Source organism: Pleurodeles waltl, chromosome 6 (genome assembly GCF_031143425.1).
Source record: "Pleurodeles waltl isolate 20211129_DDA chromosome 6, aPleWal1.hap1.20221129, whole genome shotgun sequence".
NCBI lineage: Eukaryota > Metazoa > Chordata > Amphibia > Caudata > Salamandridae > Pleurodeles > Pleurodeles waltl.
The window spans coordinates 1,151,382,721-1,151,400,709 of record NC_090445.1 but is presented as its reverse complement, the minus strand read 5'-3'; the positions used below and the strand labels follow the sequence as shown (position 1 = coordinate 1,151,400,709).

General features: G+C 42.3%; 1 protein-coding gene across 1 annotated transcript in view; it reads left to right on the top strand.

Annotated features, from left to right (window-relative positions):
* The first annotated feature begins 207 nt into the window (after positions 1–207).
* Positions 208–17,989, top strand: part of SCD (stearoyl-CoA desaturase) — a 31,602-nt gene continuing 13,820 nt past the window's right edge. Inside the window, exons 1-4 of the mRNA XM_069240366.1 lie at positions 208–902; positions 6,678–6,942; positions 11,541–11,671; positions 14,635–14,840. Of these exons, the coding sequence (XP_069096467.1) occupies positions 6,696–6,942; positions 11,541–11,671; positions 14,635–14,840 (584 nt within the window). The 5' untranslated portion in view covers positions 208–902; positions 6,678–6,695. The remainder of the gene's footprint in view (positions 903–6,677; positions 6,943–11,540; positions 11,672–14,634; positions 14,841–17,989) is intronic.

Sequence of the window (17,989 nt, the reverse complement as noted above, 5' to 3'; positions counted from 1 at the left end):
GCGGTGGTTTATGGAAGCGATCGGTGATTTAAAAGAAACCCTAAGTATTGTACAGTATTAAAAAAAAATAAAGATCGGTAAGCTGGAGACGCTTCACATTGCAAGGAATCATGGCGCCTGCTTGTGAGCGTCAGGCCACCGCCACCCCTCCCCGCCCCCTCCCTTGTGACGAGGTTATGATACTTTGCCTCGATGACGCGACATCTCAGTCTTTCACGCCGTATGTAGAAAGAAAGGTATTTTTTCTGACATGCACAGTGGATCTTTTGCACGTGGTCATAATTACTGAACGTTTATTGTTAAGCGAGATAATATTTCCAACTGCGTGTCTTCCTATGCGATGACCGGACTTTTGTGATTGTTGACCTAGTTTTTTTAAAAGGTAACTGTAGGTTATTGCCTCTCGGCTGAGTTGTACATGGAGGAAATTAAAAAAAAAAAAAAAACGGCACAGTCGTTGTGAAATGTTATTCAGGGATGAGGACACGCCGTCGTTCGACAGAGGAGGCAGGCGAGTTCTTCCCCGGCCAACAGCAGATTGCTCTTAACCAATAGGCAGGCGGCCACGAGTGGCACCAAATTCTGAGCAGCCAATGGGAGGCCGTGGGCGCTCGTCGCAGCTGAGTGTACAGCGCAGGGCAGGAGCATCCCCAGACGCGCCCAGCCATCCTCAGCCTCCAACGGCAGTGCATATAACAGCACCGCGGCAAGCGACGTCCTTAGTGTCCTGCCTCTCACCCCACTATCACTGCAGCAACGGACAAACCCCACCATCACTGCTGCGAACGAACCCAACACAAGGCACAGGTGAAGAGCAAAAGGACATAGACTCCCTTGGGGATAAAAACTGAAAAACAGTATTTTATCCCTAGCTCCCGGATTTGGTCGACTCATTTTCTAAGGTAGGTGAAATCGTTCTCATGTATATGTGCCTTATATCATCATGTTTACCACTTAACATGTAGGCCCCATGTGACGCCTCTTTCTCTCGCGCTCTCTCTCTCACGCGCACACACTGTGTGTGCCTCGCATGTTCCAGCAGAAGAGGCAGAGGAACCTGTTCTCGTATTTGTGATATGTTTATGAATGAATGACCCGGATCGCATGGCATTAACTTGCAATAGAATTGTGGTAAACGTGATGCACTACCTCTTATTATTAATAATAGGGCCTGGCATGCATATATTTGCACCGGTAAGGCGCATTAAACCACGATTATGCAAGTGTACAGCTGCCCAGTGATTGGAGTGCACGGCGGCATTTGCATCTGTATTCCACAAAAAACAATATGTGCACCGTCTCATTAGTTCCTTGTGCGTGTGCGTGTGTGTGACTATTGATATTGCAGTTTAGAGTGTATTCTAACCTATAACAACCAATAATTAAACCAACAGTTTAAGATAATACAGTCATACTTCTGAATTGTGGATTTTTGCGTTTGTTCAGGCATCCCGTGAAAAATGGTTTCATTGTACTTGTAAAATAAAATAAAACTCTCACTTTTCTGACAACATATATAAGCCAGTACCTTTGGGTTCAGTGTTTTCACGTTTGCAGTGGGACTAGTGGGTGCATATATATGACCAATATGTGCCGTTTAGTTCACTGTTCCATGAGGTGTGCATAGATAAAGAGAATACTGCGCATTTTCACGTATATTCAATTTTTTAGTGATTGGAGTGTCATGGTACCGCATACGTTAATGGCAGCATGTATTGCACTTAGTGAATGGAGGCAGTGGTAAAGCAGTCGATCATTTAATATTTTATTTATTTCACTATGTAATCACGAAGGTTATGGCACACCAGTGGACGGTTTAATATTAAATTTCACTGCTCAGGGAGGAAGGACATTGTTATAACACACTTGTGCACCGTGAAATAAACATGTTATTGTTTAAAGAATACATTATATACCACATTAACATTGTAATCACGGGCAGGTTTTTTTCTAATTTTGGCCTCTCTTTACACCTTTGTTTCGAAATCTGCCAATAACATTACTCCTTTCATCAGTCTGCCTACTATGACATTGTTGCGACAGAGTGCAGCTGTGTCACCTGTAGCTGTAGAACTCAGGAGCCCTGTCTCACTTTTCAGTCAGCACTGAAAATACATTGATATTTAATTCGTGCCACTCCCACCTTAGTATGTCACCATTATATACCCTTCCTCGCACATTGAAAAATCCTCAATTTCTATGATAGGTTTATCTCCCAACCTATGCCTTCATCACTCCAAATATCAACACCCACTGCAGTTTCATCAACTGAGCATGTGCTGGTAGCACCAACATGATACACTATTCTTGGTTAACCCGTTTTTATGGCGTTCTAGCGTCCAGAAGATCCTTAGATGTAGGAATGAACCTCTTTTCTGTTCTGCTTACTCTGGGCACTACAGTTCTTAGGCTTATAACTTGTAAGTTGACCACCAACTACAGGGGTTGTTGGGTTGATGCCCTTCAATGAATCCCCCCTGCAGTCTTGCATACAACTAGCCAGTTTTAAATGCCCTGTTCTGTTTAAATTACAGAGATTAATGCCCACCTTCCACAGGTTAACCTTTTATGATTGTAATTCCAAGCCAACTTAAAATAGATCATTATGGGCCATATGTACCAACGAATTTTCCCATAGACACAGAATGGGTAAAACCCTTTGCTACATCTGGCCCTATGTTCCTAATCACCCTAAAGCTCAATCTCTATTTAGACATCACATAATTTAGGCCCTCATTATGAACACTGCGTTCGAAACCGCGTGTTCATGCTGGCGGTCAAATTACTGACCGCCAGCGTCCCCGGATCTCCGTCGTCCGCATAAAGAACGCCGCCCCACAGGAATGCCTGGCCGGGACATTGGAGCCGCCGCCAATGCCTCTGTGCGGCAGATGCTGCTGCACCCGTCGCGCAGATCACTACCTGCGCGATGGGGCACTGCACCGGGGCCCCTACACTGCCCATGCCAAGTGCATGGGCAGTGTAGGGGCCCCCAGGTGTGCCCGGTGCACCCCTTCCGCCAGCCTTTCCCTGGCGGGGAAGCCCGTCAGGGAAAGGCTGGTGGCTGAGGAATCATTATCCGAGTAATGATTCCGACCGCTGCCAGGCTGCCTGACGTAGGCAGCCTGGCAGTGAGTGAGGGCTGCTGATGGCGGCCCTCATGGGGTTCTTTATGTGGCGGTGTGGCCTGCCATGCGGCTGGCGGGCCACACCGTCATGTACATAATGACCACCTTAGTTTCCTTCTTGCTTCATGAATGGCTTCATGGAACATAGCTCCCCACTATGCTGGACTCTGAAAACAAATGTCTTCAGTAGCACTCAGTGTTTGGTGTTCTCTTATGACTATGACATGTTGGATAGTGGAGCCTGCTAAGATGTTCCAATTAACATTAAAGATAAACGGCTGCTCAAGGCTGTAGGAGGAAATGGTGAGGTTTTGTGATGGGCTTGGGTCTTGGACAAAACGACAAGCTGTGACAGAAACAGCAGCATATCGGGCTCTGCCCAATATTCCAGGTCTCCCAGACATTTGGGAGGCAGTGGCCTATTTTGGAATTTCAAGTCTGCAGTATGGCAGTTTACCTCAGGTGTGCGTCACGATTTTTATTTTAGTTATACCTAATGCACGCCACACCTAATGCACGTGCCTTGTATTTGTTCTGTTTCCGGTGTTGATAAAATGCAGGTAATGGCCAGGTTCACATTCCAGGGCTTTCCACGCTCCTGTGATGCGCCGAGAGTGAGTTCGACGCATAATTTTATAATGCAGGCCTCTCTTGGCTGAAGCTGGTTTCCGATTCCCACATCATCCATTATTTATCACCCTCTACATCTCAAATCGTCACTCGGTTGCTATTCTTTCGCCTGCTCACCGGATTCGAGGTGTATGACATCCCTGATTTAGCTGAAGGGAAGTGAAATAAAATATCCATCATGCAATACAATCTACCAGTTAGACCGTCGATAAGGTTTGGAAACGAGCTCGGAACCTTCAAGGGTCCATTGCAGTTCAGCGCCTCCCTTTTTGGGTAAACAATATTAGTAATATGTGCAGTGCCCTCAAGAAAGGACACCTGCTCCCACATAATTCACAGTTTGTCCTTGCAGTCTGTTCCTAATGTGTGTGGGTATTTTCCAAAATAATACCCATCAATATGTGTACATACTTGAATAATTATCGTTGTTGATCGATGACATAAGCCGTCTTCATACAGGATTATGTGTGTGGCAAACTGCCATTTTGACAAGAAAATACGAGTCATACATGCAAATATGGTGACTGTTATGATTAATGTCTCAGTTTTGTGACAGCCCGTACTGTCTGACTAACAGTTCCAGCGGTCTCTGAACCTTGGGCAATTTAACTAAATGATAAGGAAGGACTACAAGTCAATTAATTTACACCTTATGGGCAGAATACACTAGTCAGTGCAATTCCCCATAAAGCGGCAAATATAATTGCCTCATTTCAACCCTTCCCCAATGTGAAGAAGTGGAAATGTTTGCATGCACGTTATTTTTGAACGATACCTGGCGTGTAAATAATATTTGGAGTTAAAAAGTTAACCGTTAAAAAAACGCGTTAACATGGCATTCGTAGTACCATTTTTTATGGTTCTGTATGTGACAGCGTGTTTTTTTGCCTTCGTTATAGAAATTGGCGTGATAGTGCCAGTTTCGTTGTAATGGTTCGTTGTAAAAGGCGTCGGGACTCCCCTTTAGTTGTTGCGTCATACATCCGCTACGGCTGAAATTGCTGATTACCAGAATACCCAGAAGTAAACTGCGATACTGTTATAGTATCAGAACTCAAAATAGTTGAAAATTCATTAAGATGCAGCACAGTTCATACAAGATGGGCCGGCATCCAGATGAAGACTGGTAACACAGTTGATCCATAGACCATCCATTATCCAGCATTCTAACTCTGAAAGATGTGATGGCTATAGAACACACACATATCAGGAACTAGCTGCGAAAAGAGTAAAGAAGGAACAGGAAAGTGAGGCGAGCAAGAACAAAACAGAGAATGAACACTTCCCCCTCAACTAAAAGAATAATAAGCAGGAAATTAGAAACAAATGCATATGGCATGGCTCTTGTTAGACTTGTTAGTCTTAGAGTGGTCTTCCCTCAAACATTTTGCCTTCACTCCTCCTGTTTTACAGATGTCATTGTTGTTGGCCTTAGGACCCTGCACACTTGACCACTGCTAACCAGTGATAAAGTGCTTGTGCCCTCTCCTTTAAACATGGTAGAATTTACTTGTAAGTCTCTAGTAAAGTGGTACTACATGTACCGAGGGCCTGTAAATTCAGTGCTACTAGTGGGCCCACAGCACTTAAACATCCTAAAGCACATTACTCTCCTCACCCACTGTTGTGTCCTCACCTATACATCCAGCTAAGCACAAAGCTGCAGTTACAATCTAAAGTTTACCATCTTCGACCATCAATGCTAATCCCAATATGTGTGACACATTTTGTGGATCTGACCAACAAGTTGCACCTTTACTCACTGCATCTGGTTCTCAGATCTGAACAATATGACCACTTGCTGCTTGTCTCTAAAAGAACTCTTTTGTTAATGTAATTGCTATATTTTTCTTGCTCCCTCTTCTCTCTTTCACCTCTACATTCATGCCCAACTTGCCTTTCTCTTCATGTTGCCTGATCAACTACCATGGCACTAACAACGTAGTAGGTTTCAGTCCCCTCAGCAATCCTAAAAGGGACCTCCCAGTAATGAAATTCAGTATAACCCCTTTACGACAAAATATAGCTTGCAAGGTTTTCCTTCAGCTCAATTCAGATTTCAAGGTCAACTACTGATTCCTACACCACCCTAATGAAACTTCTCCATCAGTCCTTTCACTTCAAGATTGTATAATCGCACCTGCACATGTTTAATTCCACTGGGAAGATCTTACATTTTTGCAGCCAATCCTTAAGCTGCTCAGAGCAGCATCAGGATTGGCTGGGAGCCTGTGCAGGCTCTCTCCAGCCGAGAAACTTTGTTACTAAGCTGGAGAAAGCCCTGTGCGTATGTGTGTTTGGCCAGCCCGAGATGGCCGGCCAAACACACATGAATTCTGAGGGGGAGTGCTGAGCACTTACCCTCACACTCGTCACCCCTGTGGCCCCGTCCCTTTACAAGGAAACGATAATATATCGTTTCCTTGTAAAGTTTTGCAGCTGCCACTGCTGATGAGGGATGACGCTCCTCCGCCCTCATGTAGGAGCCACCACTGCGGCTACGTCCTCTGTGCAGACTACCCTCGCCTTCACTTTAAAGAAGGAACAGAGAGCATCGTGCAGGCAGGAGCACTGTGACCACACCCATCTGAGTCCTTTCCAGAGGTTTTCCCTCATGGGGTACACTGACAGTGCACCACCTCTTTGTGGCATACTATCAGTGTGCCTCATAAGGACTTGTTCGTCTGTACGCCCCACAACTCTTAATAGAGTGTAGTGATAGAGGCAAACTGATTCTTTATTTGCATGAGGGATACACCCCCATATAAATCTTATGATGCCAGGAGATGATTAGTTTGCATGACAGCTATCTGTTTGTATACATTGAAGGAACAGACAAAACATGTGATTTCTTTTGTACCAGTTCAGCATACTGCACTGGAAGGATGGCTTGATTATTCTCTACCTTTCTGCTTCCAGCACTTGAAAGATTTTAAGATGACCAACAGAGGAAATCATGCTACCGAGCCATGTACAGCAAAAGCATCACCTGTTCCCACGGATGGGGGAGTCGAGAGGGTTATGACAGATGACATGTTTGATGACAGCTACCGAGAAAAAGAAGGTCCCAAGCCACCTAAAATAATTGTGTGGAGGAATGTAATACTCATGGGATTTCTACATCTGGCTGCTTTGTATGGATGTGTGCTTGTACCGTCAGCAATGTACGTCACCTTGGCATGGAGTAAGTGTTTTAATATTCCAACGCTATCTTTAACTCCTAATTTGTGTCGGTTTTAATGTAGACAGTGTGTGTGGGTAGTAAAAGTATTTCACAACTTTGTTTCGTTAATCGCACCTTGAAAAATATTTCAAATCATAACCTAAATTAAAGGATACAACTTGTGAAAGGCTTAATGTGTAGGTTGCATAGCGACGTGATAGCTGTTGACTTGCAGCTAATCCTAGAAGTTTCTATATTGCTTGCCAAATTTCACCAAGCCACGCACTTGTTGAAACTTGCTGGAATTTCACATGTTGAACTATATTTGCACTTTCTGCTTCATTTTACCCCTAGTAAAATTTCGAGGGTAGATAAGCATGTATATTTTTAACCTGTTATCCTAAAACAGAACTTAAATAAATCTCTTGCGCTTGATACAACTACAGATATCCAAGGACTTAAAGCAATGCCTCTGTTCTGAGGAGAAGTTTGTAAACAATTGTGCATATACTTTTTATATGATATTCATTACTCTAGCTTGGTGCATGTGACATATAGTTTCTTTCATTGCTTTGTACAGCTAATCTGGCTGTGAATATATTTCTGGTAAAAATACACTCAACTCTATTTTTTATGAGTTTACTCTTGATACTGGTTTAGATAGACCTTCAAAGTTAGGGTGACTTTCCAAATGCTATAAAAAGTAAAAAGGACGAAAATTAAATTTGCTGTAGCAATTATAGTAAAGCACAAAAAAGAAACAAGCATTTTCAATGCAACGGGTCTCGCATTTGCTTGAGTTAGAGCTATTAGCGGTGTAAAGAAAAAAACTGCAGGGCTATCGCACTGCGTGGAAAATAAACAGATAAAGTAGTCTAGACACCATGCTGAAAACACAAAGACTCGTATGTTTTTAGTAGTTTATCGGCCTCGTATGTTTTTAGTAGCTTACCGGTGCTGTGTAAGTGGGCTAAACACCAGAAAAGGCATGACGTATGCATGCCTTTCACAAATGAAAGCAAGCGGATTATAAAAGGCAAGCTCACAAACCAATGTAAGTGACTGATGTGACATGGGCGTGGTTGAAAGCCCAAAGAGAGATCACAGAATGGGACGGAGCGCTTTGCGCTCGCCCATAAAAACACACAAAACAGACTACACTTTGCAAGAGTTTATAGCAGCAGCGTCTGGCATGAAGGCAGAGTGGGGGGGGGGGGGCAGGCAAAAGTGGTATTGGTGCGTGCATGCATGCAAGGTGAGTGGTGTGTGTAAATAAAAAGAAGAAAACACTTACCTTGCTTACTGCATGTCGTCTGACGTCTTCCTAGCTCTGGTCTCCTTGGGCACCAGCAAATTCCCTTAAACAATCCTGACGCTTCTCTCATGCTAGTAACAGCATGGGAGAAGCACCAGGATTGGAGGGAGCGGCGTCTCTCAGCGACTTTAAGAGCACTGTAGGCTTGTGCTTTCTCTGTCTTAAGACAGCTGGGTTAGAGAAGTTTAAAATGAGCATGTCTGGCTGGCCGTCGCAAGAAAGCCTGCCAAAAAGACATGCGTACTTTAAACTGTTCACAGCACACTGCTACCACTCAGCAGCAGTGGCCCCACACCGTCCTGACAATCCGTTCAGGACAACAGGATGGAAAATAAAATGGTAATAAATTAACTTTATCACCATTTTGTTATTCATCCCTGGAGGGCATTTTAGGCAGAGGGGGATACTCCTCTGTCTTAATGGATGAGCTGCTCCTGGTTTATAGCCTTTATGCCTGAAGGGCACCATACTGAATGCCAGGTGTCAACGTGCATCACATTGGACAGATAAAGCAGCTGCTTGGCCAGTCACTGCAGCCCTTTCATCCCTGACCAGACTTGGGTCATCAGTTATCATGTATGGTTGCATAGGGACGTGAGAGAATACAGAAGAGATGCATAAGATAGTGCCTAATGGGAATTACTGTGAGGTTTGTGGTCTTGGTTGTAGAGGGTAAAACAGTAGGCTGCTAGGTGTATGCATTTAGGGTGAAGGTCAGCAAACCATTTGTATGTTGGGTCATGGCTCCATGTCTGGGGAGTATCTCAAAAGGCTGAAAGGACCCAATGGCAAATATATCTCTGTCAAGGGAACATTATATTTTCTCAGAAGGGCAGAACTCCTGCTTGGTGAACTAATGGGGGTCAGAGAGCGTCCCCAAATGGCAGATATGTGTGTGTGGCCTGGGTTTGGTGGGACAGGACAATAATTGTGTCTATTGTGTGTGTTAGAGTACAGAAGCACCTTAGGGAAATGCGAGGAAGTTTGAGGATATAGGAAGTAAGGTGTACTTGGAGTGAGGGCCAAAGTAAGCAGCCCATCTCTGACCCTGTATATTTAGTGTATGTGTTTTCTTTTACTTTAGGTCTATTGATATGGTTCACGCCTAGCCAGTGAAGGGCGGGACGTTTTTAGCAGCAGAAGCTTCTCAGACATGGGCTGCAATAAATAAAAGAGAATTATTTGCGGGAATTGGGGTCCACAGAGAAGAGTGGGGAAAACGTAAGGTGGTGTTGGGAAAATGTAATAGGCCCACTTCTAAACAGCAGTTGTCTTTCTAGTTTTACATCCCACATATTTACGTTATATCTTCTGCCTTTCCCGATGTTTTGGAAAAGCATAAGTTAGAGGAAAGTGCAGTACAGTGTGCTAAAGTGGGGCAAAAAAGTGAGGACAAATGTGACGTTGCTTCCTTAATCTGACAATAGAGACGGGCAGGACTCTGGTACAGTTCTTTCTTTTTAGTGGAAAAACTTAGAGCTTTTTAAACAAAGTTTATTTGTGAGTAGCAGTGGCTAAAAAGCAAATGTCACATACCTGATAACTTCCTTTGTATTATCTAAATGCATAAAGCAATCCCGTTGATGTATGCCTTCAACTATATTTCAGTTTTTACACCAGTTCATTTTTTTTCACAAAACCGTGCTACACAAGTCATATAATAATTGCGACCATATTTAGTGGTACATATGCCACAATACTAGCAGAAAGTCAAATATAATGTTGAAATATTTGGTTGTCTAATTAAGAATATCAGGTTGTTATTTTTCTAAAAAGTCAGATTGTTCCTAAATGATAGCTTTCATTTAAAGTAAGGAACAAGACCATTCTGTCCTCCATCAGTGTTTCATTTCCCTGAAATACATAGTTTATCCGCAATACCAGTTTTTCATTGTTAGTGTATTTATATGTTCCTACTTATATGAGGCTTCATTTTCTATATTTCAGTCATTGCCATCTTGTGATCAATGCCCCACCAAATAGCAATCATCTGCATCATGTACTCGAGATATGCCTATATGCCATTATTTGCTTCTGTTCCTCCAATATGCAAGCCGTTCCAAGGTGTGCCCTTGTAACCCCATATTCCATCCATGCCATGATGTGCCTGTTTCCTCTCTGCCAGATATTTATTATTTGCCGTTGTTCTCCTGTAGGCCATGCATTCCATTGATCATGCATGGTCACTCTTGCCCATACAATGATGTACCCCTGTCCTTTCCAGATGTCAGTCAGGTCCACCAGGCTTAAGCACTTATCGCTTGTCATATCGAGGCACACACACATAGATATGTACCAGCACTCAAACTGCCGTGTTGAATTTGTCACATGTTGTCTAAAGCAACTGCGCTCTCAATGACAGGTCCAGACCTACTGCTAAATTGGGGCTGCTAAGATTTAGTGGTGGCTGGCCACTCAGTACACCATTACAGACTCCAGTTCTGAACCAGTGATAATGGCTAGGCCGCAAATGGAACTGCATTACAGGTGAAGCAGCAACTATGGATGGCTGATATGAGAACTGGCAGAGACTGGAATCACTTGCTGTCCTTGCTTCCTTCCTTCATTGGCTGAGGCTGACAGATGGCAGCATTAGCCAGTGAAATAACTTCCCCGTGGGCCTCAGGATGGCTTTGACTGGACAAATGGTTGTTTCATTAACTGCTGTCAGTCCAGAAAAACCTTGAGATTCCAAGTGAGACCAAACACCACTCGAGCTTAGTTCTCAATGTCTCTTTGGGATTACTTGGAACCCAGCATTGAAGACCAGTCCATCTATAGTTGTAATCTTGACTGCACAAGTTATGGTTCCACAACAGTTTTCACATTTTTACCCTGTTACAAAAATCTTTCAGTAATATTGAACGGGGCAGAGTTTGTAAGCTACCTTCATAATGATACAAATTGGCAAATAGAATTGGATTTGCCCTTTTTTCGCCTTTGCGTTAACCTTCTGTAATAGAGGCCAAAATGCTGAGTGCCTGTGAGTTCTACTTTCCGCTCTTGAGAAGCAGCATTTTGATGCATACAACGTGAGCTTCAGTGCTGCAGCACACTCTTATGTTGTGTGATGTGTAACACAAATGTAGGCGAGAGGGGACGTTTCATCATGCAATCAGAAAGGATTTTCACTATAATAGAGTAAAGCATATTTTACTCATTTCTTCTGCATGTTGCTAGAATACCCAAACTTCACATTTTCATAATAGGGTCTAGATTGAGTGGGAGCAGTTGAACCAGCCAACACAAATGAGCGGAGTATACAGTGCCTTTGTCTGATTTCTGTTTCATATTTTTTTTACAGCGGTGGTCTGTTTCATAATCAGTGCTCTGGGTGTGACTGCTGGAGCTCATCGCCTCTGGAGTCACCGATCCTATAAAGCCAAGTTGCCCCTGAGAGTATTCCTGACTGTTGCAAACTCCATGGCATTTCAGGTAAAAAAGCTAATTGTTCAAGGTCTACAAATATGAAGTCTAAGTGGTTGTGGTAGGCTTCAAGTGGCTTGGGGAGCTTACTCTGTCAAACAGAGTAATGATCTTCAAACTATGGGATTAAAAGGTGTAAAGTGATTTGAGAGAGCAACAGAGATACAAACTATTGATAGGATTTTTGGCATGTCATTGGTGCTCTTGAAGACTGAAAAAAAACAACGTTGTATAGGTGCAATCTGTCCCACTACTCTGAGAGAACAGGTGTACCTGGGAGGGTGATGGGCCACATAATTATGAGACATTTGTAATTTATTGGTGGATCTGCCTCTGTATAACAGAGCTCTTTGAGCGCTGGGCCAAAGCCAGGTGCAGTTTCTTAAGGGAGATACCTCAGGTTGTTTACAACTTGTGTTTGGGGAAGGACAGATGTTTTTTCTTCAGTGCAGCACTCATACAGACAGCTTCCCACACCCAGAATAAAAAAAGCGGGGTGAACAACTAGGACTAGCTAGAACTGAGGGCAAGGGGATGTGTAGGTAGATGCCTGATATGCCATTACGGCACACTTTACCCGGTTGACCAGCTAAAGAGGCAACGCGACTAGCTTGATACAGAGGACCTTGATGTGCTATCAGGCCCAGGGACACACTGGGACTTGAGACTGGTGTAGTGGTTCTCAAGAGTTTTCATGTAAAGAAATAGTATTGCGTGAAAGAGTTTGGAAACCATTAGAAAAGTAAAAGTAAGATTGCCATGATGCAATACTCATAGACATAGCTGAGTAGGTTCACAAAGTAAAGCACAAAACATATATTTTCACAGCACGGTTTGACTCACTTATGTTTGAAGCACTCTTATGTTATCAACAGTTTATATTGTGTTGCAAGAAATATATGTACAGAAGCAGCCATACACATGTTCGGACACTAAGAAATGTGCTGTTTCCCAATATGTGAGCTAGCATGATTATAATTAGTGTCACAGATAAAGTTACTTTTATGATCATTGATTCTTCAGTGAACTGAAAAAGTAATAGTAATATGCTTGTCAGTGGTCAAGTTTACAATCGCCCAGCCTGTGCTACAGGTGTGGGTGTAAACTGTGAGCAACAAAAAGATGATTTGGGTGTAGTCACAGAGAGGTGAAGGTGGAGAGGAGGTAAAAAGAGGATGCGTTGTGTAATCCAAAAGCAAGTGGAGTGAGGCTGCGGAGATTGATGGATACAGAGGTCATTGAAACCGTGCTACTGAACTACAACTATAAGAGAAGTAAGATTAGAGGCAGGTGCGTATAGAGCCATCAATCGACAAGTCACTCCTTGTACTTCGGACCATGTCATTGTCTACATAGTGAAAGTCAATACTTGTAGGACAAGGTTAGAACGAAGGCATTGTAGTGACCATTTGTGATAACGCTGAGCTTTGTGAAGTGGAGGCACCAAAAATCAATTACATTACATATAAATCAGTGGAATTCTATTATAATTTTATTTATTAATTGTCGTCGTACAACCATGTTATAGCCAGACTATCAACTATGAAAATATTGTGAAGGTAAGTATACATAGTCAAGTTGAGATTTACCGGATTTGACTCCATGTATATGTGTTTTGACAACATATATATTTTAAGGTAAGTAGAAGTGGAGTCAGGAGTAGAAATTCTATACATTCCTGTCTATACTTACCTACACAATATTTTGGTTGCCAGTGTTCTTGGTAAAACATGTTTACAATGCAATATTTAATACACGATATTCTGGCATACAACAAAATCAATAAAGAAAGATATATTCTATATACTCAGTCTGTGATAACTAAATGGAAACCATGACACTCATATAGTCAATAATATGTCTGTCTGTTGTTTTGCACTTTTGGTTTTATTGTGCTTTTTATGAGTTTGCTGCAGCTCTGTAGGTATCTTGTTCACAATAGAATTTTATCTTTGAAGGTGGTGAAGTTAACCCTTATAAAAATGTTTGTAACAGAAAATTGCAGAGCTATTTTCTGTTCAAATGGCATTCGGTCGGTCTTTCAAATTTTCAACTGATAAAATTAGTTCTAACTATGATACAGTGATGAATTTCAATTCTGATTCAACATTAGCATAAAAAATGCATGTTTACGCTATATGAAAACATGTTACTACAACAGAAATTACAATTTGTCAGGATGAGATGTAGTTGTATCCTATTTGTGGAACAATTGTTGAATCAGAAATTTCCATTGAGGCCCCCCAACACAGACATGATGGAGCAAAGGGAAGATGGTAAAAGGGTGGCAGGAGCAATGCTGAGGTAGGGGCTAATAACTGCGATACCCAAGGTTGGTGTGGTGGAACAAAACATGGTGGAATGCAAGGGTCTACCCAACGCAGTTAAAAAGCTGCTGAAGGAGGAGGTAAAAAGTTGGGAACAAGAAAGGAATGTGGTTGGGATGAAACAGTGGAGAGGGTAGGAAGTCACTTTCTGTCTCTGGTAGTTTGACAAATGTAATGTTAACACTGTTTTCTGTCAACGTTCATTTTTTGACAGGTCACCATTGTGTTCTTCAGAATAACATAAATCATTTCTAACAGATGTACATGTTTGATTACTCAGCTTTTACAAGTTTTTGAAAGTATTATATTAATCGTTTGAGAGAATACTAATTTTAGGGGTAAAATATAGCAAATAGCTCATCATAGTGTTAAAAGGTCTTGTCTTACTTCAAAGTGACACACACTACAAAGGAGTCCTACATAGATCAATGATTTCTGCATTAGTATTGTTCAATATTCATTGTAATTGAACATTAAATCACTGTAAATGTAATGTTTTAAAACATCCCTTATTTAGTTCTGTCCTACTTTAGACATAACTGTTCCATGCTTATCACCAACAAAACATGCTTTCATGGAAATTATGTAAAAGGAAAGCTTAGAATGTGGTCACCATTGCCACACTGTTCTTTTTATCTGTTACAGAATGATATTTTTGAGTGGGCCAGAGATCATCGTGTCCACCATAAATACTCAGAAACAGATGCGGACCCTCACAATGCCAAACGTGGATTCTTCTTTTCACACATCGGCTGGCTCCTACTGCGTAAGCACCCAGATGTCATTGAAAAAGGGCAGAGGTTAGATCTCAGTGACCTGAAGGCTGATAAAGTCATAATGTTCCAGAGAAAGTGAGTAATAAATTATGATACTAATGTTCAAGTTCGCATAAAACTCTAACTGGGTAAACTTAGAATTAGAGTGATATCTATGACTTAGATAAAAAACTATGACTCCATTAAGCATGCCCTTATTGTGAATTTGTTTTGTTCCACTTTGTTATATTTCTATATATATGTAAAGTTGGATAAAAGCATAAACATTGTCACATCGAACTCAGATGAGTACAGGGGCCAGTGAGGTGTCTGGCTTGTTCCAAAGAAGGGTCCTTGGTAAAGATTGCCTTTCCAATTTTCCCCATAACTTGCCCAAAACTGCTGGTTCAGGCTCCGTCTGTCACCAAAGGCCATCAATGACACAATGAGGGAAAGAAACTTGTCCTGCCTTGTTGACCTCTACTGTTGTGGACATTTCGGATGTAAATGCTGGCGTGGGATGAAGCCTTTTCAAAGTTAATCAGTGATGTGACGTTTCCAGTCCTGGATCCTAACTCACATTGCCCCATAAGGTGACTACCGTGCCTTCATAGCTGTGCCAAAGTTGCTAATATTCATATTGGGTAGGTTCTGCATTTGAAAGTTGAGACATGTTTTGGCTCTTTTTCCCAGTTGAAAAGTAGTCCTTTAGGGCGGAGTGGCCTCGCCCCCTCACCTTTTGCACCTCATGAAGAGTGTCGGTCAGGCTGAACAAAGGTCAGCCTGACAGACACTCTTCATGTTCAAGTCAGGCAGCCAGGAGCAGACATGCGCGATTTGTGGAGACTCCTGGCTGCCTAAGCTGAACTTTGCTGGGCTGAAGAGGTCACAGCTCCTGTGGGCGTGACCTCCTCGGCTCAGCAAAGGTGCCTCAAGGCCCTCCCTGAGTGACAAGGGAAGCGTCACCCATTGACTTCGACCTGTGCGCCTCAGGCTTAAGCCCTGAAGCGCCCAGGGTGAGTGTTAATCAATGACACCTTGTCACAGAGTGGGGTGGGATCAGCAGTTTCACTGACCCGATCCCACTCTGTGACGAAGTTAGGACTGCTGCCTTCCCTCATTGGCTGACCTAAGGTCACCCAGCGTGGGAAGGCAGCAGTCCCAACCCTCGTAGGACCTCCGAGACTGAAGGTAAGTGTGTGATCTTTTTAAATGAATGTTTGGTGCATGCATGTATGTTTGAATGTTGATGAGTGTTGTTAATGGATGTGCGTGCGTGTGTGTGTGTGAAAGAATGAGTGTGAGAGTGCTTCCCGCTCACCCCTCTCCCCCCAAAAACTGCCAGCCGCCACTGAGTGATACCCAGAGAAAATAGGGTTTACAGTTGAAGAAAATAGGAACAGAGTGTCACCTAAATTCAATCAAAAGCTACCTTGCCTTACATTTGATTTCAAAAAGATCTTTTCAACAAAACTAATGTACACTGAAATGATGGAACTCAACCTGCAGTGCCTAATGAATAAGTGATAAGCAACTAGGCCTTTGGTCCATCATTCGTATGAGAATTTTGGAACTTTTGTTAAAATCACCTTCTCCATGGAGATAGTATGTAACAACTGATCAAAATGCAATTGAATTACAAATAGAATATTATCATAAACTCTCTGGCACTAGCCGTCATTCTTGGACCTACTTTTTAGGTTTCTGGGGATCTGTTGTTATGGTCATGTTCGCACCCTCTCAGAAAACGTTTTTCATGGATACATTTTTCATCACTTTCTTTGTCTTAACTGTAGGTGCATTTATGTTTACCTTCAGGTTTTGAAAACCATCAGAGTCGCAACAAAGTCCTGTTTTGGGGTATTCAGTTGAATAAAAAAGGTTGTTTCTAATGGGGAAGACAAGTTTAATTGAAGTCAGTGGGGTCCCCCATCCTCTGGTGTCCCTCTGGTGTGGGTGGGGGTGTTCCTGGGACTTGGGGTGGGCATCTGTGGGCGGTTAACCATGGAAATCGGTCCACAGGTCCCCTAACGCCTAGTCTGACCCAGGCGTTAAATAATGGGGCAAAGCAAGCTTTGCACCATTATTGAGCCCTTCCTCCCACATGTGCGTTATTTTAGCTAGAGGGGATAAAAATGGGGCTATGGGGGTAACACCATTTTTTAGATGGGAATGCCTACCTTGCACCTCATTGACGCAAGGTAGGTGCATGCATCCAGAAAATGGTGCTAACTCCAAGCGTCAAAATATAAATGTGGAGTTAAGTTTGTGCCGAATTAGTGTCAAACAAAATTAGGCAAAGTCAACGCAAGCATAGTATAAATATGCCCCTAAATATATAAAATTATATTAATTTCCCTAAATAAATGCTAAACGGACAAAAAGGAAGATTCTCTACCACGTCCAGGTGCCCCTGGACTTGGTATGCTGGTGCTTGATGAGAATAGCTCCACTTAATTCTGACACTCTTTCATGTTGAAGACCGACTGTATTTAACGCTCAACAGTTGTTTAATAATCTTATTGTATTGTGGAGATCACACACAGTGCCTTCTTTATCTTGCAGGTAATAATATGAAAGTCCTTAACATATAAGGAACTTAAGAAAAAAAAAACTTAAGGACAACATTGTTCTCAGATCAATAAATGTCCACCCAAACCATCTTAAATGTTTAGTTGTCATTAACTCTATCTTGTCATTCGTTGCTAAAAACATGGTTGAGTGTCTTTTGTTTTCCTATCCATGAATGTCATGTACAGATTCCCAGTTCAGACCCTAATCTGGGTCATGTCGTACGCAATAGATGTCTGTGAAGATTTCTACTGCTTTGACACTGACTAGAGGGACAATGTCTTACTTTCTGTGTTCACCTGGGTTACATAGCCCAAAGCTGGGAATTTTGCAGGAAAGAAATGTGTCTTGTACTAGATGAGCTTACCTCTGAAAGCCTACACATGTTGGCCATTTGAACCCTAGGCTTCTCTAAGCTCGCCGTTGGCTATATAAACCATCATGCTAAATTGGAAATGTAAAATAATCAAAGTCAAAAACTACAAAGGACATCGTGCCTACTAGGAGAAGTGGCATTTTCACTGTGAAAACATTTTTTCCATTATTGTAATGGTTGTCTGGTTTAAAATAAATGAACATAATATCTAGATGTTTAATTATGGAGAAGAGTAAAAGGAGAACACCCACTGAATGCAAATTTTCTCAAAAAAATAATAGAGTTTTTTGTAAAATGA